We start from the raw sequence: 9,237 nt of genomic DNA, 5'->3' as shown, positions 1-9,237 counted from the left end.
CCCCCAGGGGCCCTCCATGGCTGAAGGACCCAGCTCCTTCCCCACACCCCCGCCTGCAAGAGCGACAGACACGCCAGGGCTAGCCGACCCTCTGTACAGCGGGGACAGCGCACAGCAGCCATAATATGTAAACACAAGCAGACAGACAGATGCTGACACAGGTACACATGAAACACAGCACAGTCATACACTCCTAACAGAGAAACACATACCACACACGCAGACACACACACAAGAGTCTGATACCCTAGCCCAGGGGTCGGCAAACTCATTGGTCCACAGAGCCAAATAGCAACAGGACGACGATTGAAATTTCTTTGGAGAGCCACATTTTCTTAAACTTAAACTTCTTCTAATGCCACGTCTTCAACCTAGACTCGCCCAGGCCGTGGCATTTTGTGGAAGAGCCACACTCCAGGGGCCAAAGAGCCGCATGTGGCTGGTGAGCCGCAGTTTGCCGACCGCCGTCCTAGGGCACCCGTAGTAAGCACATGCCAAGGTAGGCACAGACATATTGTACAAACCAACGCCATATTGAGATAGAAACAACAGATAACAATAGACACAATGGTGACCCCAATGGACATACTGGGGACATATGGGGACCCAGAGGCCTTCGGGCACAGGCACACACAGGCGCCAATAGTCTCCTTCCATTAACACCTTGCTCGTCCCTCCTCCTCCACAGCTTAACCCCAGACCGAGCCGCCCGGCCTCCGAGCTGAGCCGAGGCGAGGTGTGTGTCCGGAGCGGGGGTGGGGACGTGGCCTTGGTCCCTGCACAGCCACCTCCCCCCCCCCCCCCCGCCCTGGCCCCGCGCTGCGGGGGCTGCTATCGGTGAGCAAACTGTCCTCGGGGTCAGGGACAGCGAGCAGCCAAAGGTCAGGCCGGTGCCTCCCGGGCCCCTCCCCCAGAGGCAGCCGGCTCCTGGGGCAGGAAGGAGCAATCCGGGGCTGGAGCTCCACGGGACCCCCCTCTCGCCCCCCCAAGGAAGAGACGTTCCGGAAGAGGCAGAAACGGCGCCTTTTAATGTTCACACGTTGCCAGTGTCCCCCGTCCCAGGCAAGAACCAGACTCAGCAGAAACTCCCCACCCCTGGGCGGCCTTCCGCCCTCTCCGGAGCCAGAGGGTTCAGAGCAAACCACCGGAGACGGGATGCTCCCATCTCCACCCCACACTCCGCCCGCACCCCGAAGAGGCAGCGGCGCGGCCCACACAGGGGCTGGTCCATGGATGTGTCAGCCAGCCAATATGGCGGCCATCGGGGCACCATATGGACCCAGGCGGGTGTCCTATGGGGTGGTGGCCGACGTGGCAGGAAGCCCCCCAAAAAGACGTGACCACAACCCCCAACCGGCCCAGGAAGATGCCACGGAGACGGCATTGCCGTCACACACACACACACACACACACACACACACACACACCCCGGTCAGCCATGGGGATGTCCATCCGCGCCCACAAGGTCACCCCCACTGCGGCCATCGGAGTGACCCCCAATGGCTCCACCAACAAGGTCAGTCCCGTGGGGGTCTCCACGGCCCCCCACGGCCCCCCCGAGACGTCAGAGGCAGCGATCCCAGCGCCCGGCGGCTGGACGTGATGCCCACAGACGGGGCGGTCACCGCAGCGGGTCACAGGCCGAGGCGTTAACTGGCGGGGACGGGCCCAGGGCGGTCCCGGGAGGACCAGGCCGGCCCGGCCGGACGGTACCAGCACCGGCCGCACCCCACCCGCCCCGCCCCGCGCCCCGCTAGGAGGCGTTGAGCAGCGAGCGGGAATAGAGGCCCTGGTAGTAGGCGCCCGGCTCCCCGGCCTCCGCCCCGTAGCCCCCGAACCCCACGTCCAGCTTGGGCGGCGCGGGCGTCTGCTCCGACATGAGGTTGTTGATGGAGAAGGGGTGGTTGAAGTTGTAGGGCGCGTCCAGCTTCAGCTCCCCCGGCAGCTCCAGGCCCGTGAAGTAGGGGGCGGAGGGCGGGGGCGAGCCGCAGTCCAGAGCCCCCACATTCTCCCCGCGGCCCTGGGCCTCGGGCTCCGGGGGCGGCGGCGGGGGCTGCGGCGGAGAGGCCACCGTGGCCGCCGCCCCCGTGGGGGCGGCCGTGGACGACGTGGCGGCCCCCGCGCTGTTCCTGGCGGCGGCCGAGGCCCCGCCGCCCCCCTTCTTGGCCTTCTCCTCCAGCTTGAAGCGCTTCTGGCGGCGCAGGTAGCAGCCGTTCTCGAACATGTTGCCCGAGCTGGGGTGCAGGGCCCAGTAGGAGCCCTTGCCCGGCTTGTCCGGGGAGCGCGCCACCTTGACGAAGCAGTCGTTGAAGGACAGCGAGTGGCGGATGGAGTTCTGCCAGCGCTGCTGGTTCTCCCGGTAGTAGGGGAAGAGGTCCATGATCCACTGGTAGATCTCGCTCAGCGTCAGCATCTTGCCCGGCGCCTGCTGGATGGCCATGGTGATGAGCGAGATGTAGGAGTAGGGCGGCTTGGCGTGCGCCAGGGACCGCCGGTACCCTTTGGGCACCTCCTTCCCGTGCGCCAGCCCGGCGCCCGGGGCCCCGTACCCGGAGCCGCCGCCCCCGCCGCCGCCGCCGCCGCCGCCGCCGCCTCCGCCGCCCAGGCCCGGGAAGGCGGGGCCCAGGGGCGCGGCGGGGGCCGGGGGCGCCAGGGGTCCTGAGGGCAGGGGGGAGGCGGGGAGCCCCCCGGGGGAATAGGGAGAGCTCAGGGGGTTCAGGGTCATGTAGGAGTTGAGGGGGGCCATGGTGGGCACCGGGGTCACCGGAGAGTAAACCTGCATGGAGAGAGAGAGAGAGAGAGAGAGAGAGAGAGAGAGAGAGAGGGAGGGTCAGTGAGTCCCCATTCGTTGCTGGACCCACTGTGTGTGTGTGTGTCCGTCTGTCTGTCTGTCTGCCTGCTGGCTTTCCATCCTTTCCCCCCCAGACAGCTGTTTCTTTCTTTCTTTCTTTCTTTCTTTCTTTCTTTCTTTCTTTCTTTCTTTCTTTCTTTCTTTCTAAATATATTTTATTGATTTTTTTACAGAGAGGAAAAAAGAGGGATAGAGAGAATCATCAACCAGCTGCCTCCTGCACACCCCCCACTGGGGATGTGCCCGCAACCAAGGTACATGCCCTTGACCGGAATCGAACCTGGGACCCCTCAGTCCGCAGACCGACGCTCTATCCACTGAGCCAAACCGGTTTCAGCGATAGCTGTTTCTTGAAGTCTTTCTCTCATTCCTCCTCGTGCACCCCTCTCTGATCCCATCCCCCCATTCCCCACGCTCATGCTTCAAGAGGTCTCCAAGTGGAGACCGGGACACCCTGGGGAGTGGCCAGGGCCTCTTTAGGGTTTAGGGTATCTGTGAGGTCAAAACTATTGTCCTGGCCGAAACCGGTTTGGCTCAGTGGATAGAGCGTCCGCCTACGGGCTGAAAGGTCCCGGGTTCGATTCCCGTCAAGGACATGTACCTTGGTTGCGGGCACATCCCCAGTGGGAGGTGTGCAAGAGGCAGCTGATTGATGATTCTCTCTCATCGATGTTTCTAACTCTCCATCTCTCTCCTTTCCTCTCTGTAAAAAATCAATGAAATTAAAAACATAAAAAAAAACAAAAAACTATTGTCCTGTAACACTAAGATGGACTAGCCTCCTATCACTCTCCTCTCAAAAGTGCACAGTGGCCGAGACCGGTTTGGCTCAATGGATAGAGCGTCGGCTTGGGGACTGGGGGGACCCGGGTTCGATTCCGGTCAAGGGCATGTGCCTTGGTTGCGGGCATGTCCCCAGTGGGGGGTGTGCGGGAGGCAGCTGATCGATGACTGTCTCTCATCGATGTTTCTAGCTTTCTGTCTCTCTCCCTTCCTTTCTGTGTAAAATCAATGAAATATATTTAAAAAAAAAAAAAAAAAAAAAAAGTGCACAGTGGAGGTTTCCAGAGGCCATGTGACATGTGACGTGGCAACAGACTGAACACAGCAGCAGCTACACGAACACAGCTGCTTCGTATGGCGCAGGCACTGAAGGATCTTCAGAGGCCTGACAGTGCCACCCCTCTCACCGGATGTTCCAAAATATACTCGTTTTCATCAAGACACATTGTTTGCACTAACAAATTATTGCTGCTTTGGAGCTATCTACTACATTTACATTTTTTCCCTCAGTTTTTATTTTTTATGTGGTAACCATGAAGAGATATAACCGCCCTGGCCGGTTTGACTCAATGGATAGAGCACTGGCCTTCGGTCTGAAGGGTCCCAGGTTCGGTTCCGGTCAGGGGTATGTACCTTGGTTGCGGGCACATCCCCAGTAGGGGGTGTGCAGGAGGCAGCTGATCAATGTTTCTTTCTCATCCATGCTTCTAACTCTCTATCACTCTCCCATCCTGTCTGTAAAAAAATCAATAAAATGTTTAATTAAAAAAAAAAAAGGAAGAGATATAACCCACACCAATGAAAACTGCTGAAGGACCTCCATAATTTTTAAGTGATTGGTGATTCTGAGACCACCACCCTCCCCTCCCACCCTGAAATCCAGACCCGCTGATTTACCCAATAACCTACATGTGCGCTCTCCATCCCCGAGGTTATAAAATTACAGTGTTTCACTGGTCAAGATGTTTTGACTCCCAGAAATCACGTTTTAACCTCGTATCATCCACTTCCTATGCATCATCCATCTAAGACATCACCGATTGTAAGCTGTAATATTACATATCAGTCAGGATGGGGAAAAAAACAAAAACACTGCCCATCATAACCCCCAGACACCACTGGCTGTGAACCCCGTTCCGTTTTCAGAAACGTTCCATGGTGAGGAAACGCGCACTAGTGGAATTCAGCAGACATGGACTGCTCCGTCTCTAACCCTCCACGGTCTCCCATCCATCCCGCACGCAGTCACCGGCCACCTGCTCCGTGCCAGGCACCGCTCCCTGGATGCCCATTTCACAGCTGAGCAAGCCGAGTCCCCGGGAGGCTGTGGGGTCACAGGGCCGGGAAGGGGCACCAGCCGGGTGATCTGGATGTCGCCGTCAGAGCAGTGACCGAGCGGACGGACAGGCCTGCTCTCCTGGAGCCCACAGCCCCGCAGGAAGTGAGCAAGACACGGAAAACACGAAGCCTGGTGCATGGTGCCCTCTCTCTCTGTGTGTGTGTCTCTTTACTCCCTCCGTCCACTGACTCCCGTCCTCTCTCCTCCGTCTGCCGGCCGCCCTGCTCCCTCCTCCCCGGCCCTGCCGGTGCTGCTCTGGCCCTGGCAGGAGCCCACGCTCAACCCCTGTCACTGTGGCGTCCACAGGTCCCGAGGGCCAGAGGGACAAGGGACAGCCAGGGTCACTCCGGAAGTCAGGGACAGGTGGCCACCGACCCAGGTCCGAGTTCCAGCTGCACACTCTCCTCCTTCCCATGTCCGTCCAGGTCTCTGACGCTCCCTGTCTGTGCAGGTATGTCTGTCCCTCTCCCTTAGCCCGTCCCTCCCCGTCTCTCCTCCCCACACTCCAGCCAGTCCTTTATCTCCCCACCTCTCTGCTCCCCACTGTCTGCCCCTCTGCCTTTCGCTGCTCTGGGCTCTCCCTAACCCTGACCCTCTCTCCCCATCTCCCCACCCCCACCCCTACCTTCTCTCTCCCTCTGTCTCTCTCCCCCCCACTCCTCTGCCACCCCCATCTCTTTCTCCTTCAGCACACCTTGTACCTGGGTGCCTCCCTCCCTCCATCCGTCCCTATCACGCTCCCCACAAGTCTCACGCACGGGTCTCCCTGCCCGGTAACCTGGCTTCGCCCGCCCCTCCCGGAGTGAGAGAGGAGGTGAGACTGAGCCCCATCCCTCTGCGATGCCCCTCCCACGTTCCCAACTCAGGCAGACTCGCCTGTATCCCAGAGGAAGGCTTCCTCTGGGATACAGGCCGATGGGGACCCCAGGGCCTCTTGGCCCGGCTCCCCAAACCCACCCACCCGGAAGTCCTCCCTGAGGCCTGACCTCCAGCGGCCCGGCTGCCCTAATCCACCCGAGGCTTTCCCACGCCCTGGGGCTGGGATGCACCCCAGGGTCCGGGTCTGAGCCGGATTTCCCTGCCACCAGGGCGGGGCTGAGGTTGTGCGGGGAAGCCCTCCGGGGACCTGCACCCCCACCCGCCCCAGGAGGGTGAAATTTCTCCCCTTTCATTTCCTTATTGTCTCCGGAGCTGGGTGTGCCGGGGAGCAGGGGGAGGCGGTGTGAAACCAGAAGCCTCCCGCAGCCCCCCACCCTCCTGGAGGTCTCAGGGTTTCCTCTCAAAAAGGGGGTGGGAGGCAGCTGACCTGTGAGAACTGGAGGCCAGGGGGGGCACAATTTCCTTCCAGGCAAACACCACCTGGGGGGTGCAAACACCACCCCCGGCGAGGCCGTGTGGAGGGCTAGAAGCAGAGGCGGGGACCTCTCTCTTCTCAGCTGCTGAGTGAGTGCAAATGTTTCTCTCTCCGCAGTCCGACCCAAGGGGGGGAAGGGGGCTCGGCTGAGGGGAAGGCTGGGGAACCCTCCGACAGTATTTCCATCTCCAGCGCCCCAGGTGTCAAAATAGGTCCCCACACTATGCCCCCACGCGCGGATCAGCTCCAGACCGGCCCTCACTTTCTGGCACAAGGGTCCCCTCCAACTTCAACTTCAGCCTGTGGCCCAAATAGCAACTGCCCTATCCTAGACCCCCACAGTTTACCTAAGACGTGCCACCCGCCCACACGCCAGTTTCTGGTTGGTTCCCTTAAATCCTAGTCCCAGACTCTGAACTCTCCGGGGTGGTGCGGCTGGGATTCCCCCCACTGCCCCGGAGCCTTCTCGGCTCCAGCCTGGTCTCCGCTTCCCGACACCTCCGACCCCCGGGGTCTCCACCTCTCAGCACTCCCCCACCCCTCCCTGGCCGGCCTGCCCCGCGTGCCCCTAACACCTCCACTGCCCCCGCGCTGGCCCCTCCCGGGCACCGGGCCAAGCCCCGAAGGCCTGGGGATCCAAGAGTCCCACCCTACAGCCTCAAACCCCAGACCCATAACTCAGGCAGGTGGGGGGCCCCTGTAGGGCCCAGATCTCAGTTCCCAGAGACCTCAGCCTCCGGCCTCTCTCCCCGGCCTCCCTCCGGGACCTCCAGCCCACAGCCCCCTTCCAGGTGAGGAAGCTCAGCGTCCGGATGCCCATGACCCTCAACTAGAACCTCCTCCTCCACCCCCCACCCCTCCACAAGGCTGACTCTAGAGTGAGCTAAGGAGGAGTCCTGCCAGCCAGAGGAACGGGAGGTAGACTTGGGGAAGGGCTCTTGGGGGTGGGGGTGGGGGGGAGGGAGCTAAGACAGACCCCCGCCCCCTAATCCAGGGTGGTCTAGCAAGAAGGGGGCTGGTGAGGACATTAGCAATTACTGGGGAACACAGGAAGGTGTGAAAGCTGACACCCTCCCGCCCCAAGGAGGACCCCCGCGGAGGGTCTCTGAAAACAATGCAGCCAGTGAAGTTCAGTGGGAAGGGGTAAGGGTCAGGAGTAGGGATGGGGGCGGGGAATGGAAATGGACCCCTCTCCTCCTCCGGCTCCATCTGGGGCCCCCCCCCCCCCCCCCCCCCCCCCCCCCCCCCCCCGCCTAGCTGAACCCCAGCTCTAACCCACCTGTTCCTTCAGACTCCCCCAAAACCAACCTCCGTCTCTCACGCCGGAGCCCCTAACCCTTGTTTCTGACCTTACCTTATAGATCGCACTCTCTCCCTGAACTCCAAGTGATCTCTACCCCAGAACCCGCATCTTGAGCACTGCCTTCCAACCCTGAGCTCCCACCTCGCATTTCCCTTAATGGTGACCCCTTCTTCCATCTCTTCGTCCCTGCCCACCTCCCCTCCCGCCGCCCAACCCCGACTCTGATCCCCTTCCTAATTTCCCAGCTCTGCCTACCCCTGCCTACCTGCTCTCCTGGAGGTCTGCCTCCTTCCTAGCTTTGGTTCAGTTCCTGTGTCTCCCTTGCATTTGGGGTCGCCCACCTCCAGCCCTCACGTTGCAGCGGTGACCTGACCCTCGGGCCTCCCCCCCCAAGTTTCCCTGGTCCCCACTGACCCCTCACCCCGACGAGCCCGCGGGAACCGCGCTCCCGCCGCTCCTGTCCCCGATCCCTGGCGCCGGGACACCTGGTCTCCGAGTCTCCAGCTCCTCTGCGCCTCAGCTCTGGCTGGGGCCCCCCTTTGAGCCCGCACCCCGATCATCGCCCCCATGTAAGCCCCGCACCTCGATTCCCCTGGCCCCCACTCCCCGCCCAGCCAGCCCCGCGGACACACCTCGCCCGCCTCCGGGTAGTAGCTCCACTCCGCCAGGTCGTGGGCCTCCATCTTCACCGAGCCCAGCATCCCCCGGGCCTGCGCCCCCACCTGCCCCCGCTCCGGCCCGGTGGGGGGGGAACCGAGCGCTCCGATCCCTCGGCCCGCACGGCCCGCGCTCTGACCGGCGCCCGCGCGTCCGTCCGTCCGGCTGCCCAGAGTCCCCGCCGTCCCCGGCGCCGCGGGAGGCGGCCCAGCTTTATAGCCGGGGCGCCCCCCCCCTCCCCCGCCCCTGCCCCCGCCCTCCCCGGGCGCCCCTCCCGCGCTCGGGCTGGGGCGCCCCCTGCAGGACTGCGAGGAGACAGACCTCAGGCGCCGGGAGCCGCAGCCCGCGGACCGCGCGCTGGACGTGGCCGAAGAGGGAGGGAGCTACCGGTGGGAGGCACCGCTGGTGACAGAGGCCCGGAGGGCTGGACTCGGGCCCTCCTACCCCGGAGGGCTTCACCGTCTAGACGGGAGAGGGAGAGGAGCCAGAGCTGGGCATGACCGCCGGGAGGAAAGGGCCTCCGAGCGCGGGGGGCTCCCGGGCTCCATGGCTCCAGGGACGCCGCCATCGGGACGGGTAAGAGACCTCGAAACCGCATTCCCATCGGACGGGCTGGACCAAGGATGCTTCCAACAGATGGAAATGCCCCAAACTGTGCAAAGGGTCGGGACCCAACGTGGAGGCGATTGGGGCCTCGGCTCATGCACTCCTTCGGGCCCCAGACCGCCTTCAAGACGTAGGAGCCACGCCACCCAGACTCGGCACGCTCCCTCCACCACCAGCCGTCCAGGGACTCCGACCCACCGGACTCCATTTCCCAGAAGCCTCTCTTCCCGCCCCGTGCCTCCGCCGAGGGACTACATTTCCCAGAAGGCACGACGTTCGAAGGCCGGAAACGGAGAGCCGCCCGGAGTCTTCTGGGGCGGGAGGCCGCTCGCGCGCCTGGGCTC

The 9,237-nt window shown here is 62.6% G+C and overlaps 1 protein-coding gene across 3 annotated transcripts; it reads right to left on the bottom strand.

Moving 5' to 3' along the window:
- Window positions 1–1,011: 1,011 nt before the first annotated feature.
- Window positions 1,012–9,171, bottom strand: FOXA3 (forkhead box A3). 3 transcript variants are annotated; one of them, XM_084906169.1, is made up of 2 exons: window positions 9,092–9,171; window positions 1,012–2,776 (listed from the first exon to the last, which is right to left on the bottom strand). In XM_084906169.1, the coding sequence occupies exon 2, from the start codon at window positions 2,744–2,746 to the stop codon at window positions 1,754–1,756; it is 993 nt and encodes a 330-aa protein (XP_084762295.1). In that variant the 5' UTR covers window positions 2,747–2,776; window positions 9,092–9,171; the 3' UTR covers window positions 1,012–1,753. The 3 variants fall into 3 exon arrangements, with proteins under 3 accessions (XP_084762295.1, XP_084762293.1, XP_084762294.1); XM_084906167.1 differs by lacking the exon at window positions 9,092–9,171 and adding an exon at window positions 8,263–9,051; XM_084906168.1 differs by lacking the exon at window positions 9,092–9,171 and adding an exon at window positions 4,891–5,578.
- Window positions 9,172–9,237: the final 66 nt, after the last annotated feature.

Source organism: Pipistrellus hanaki, assembly GCF_964339955.1.
Source record: "Pipistrellus hanaki genome assembly, chromosome: 15".
NCBI classification, from domain to species: domain Eukaryota; kingdom Metazoa; phylum Chordata; class Mammalia; order Chiroptera; family Vespertilionidae; genus Pipistrellus; species Pipistrellus hanaki.
This window is presented reverse-complemented; position numbering and strand designations above follow the sequence as displayed.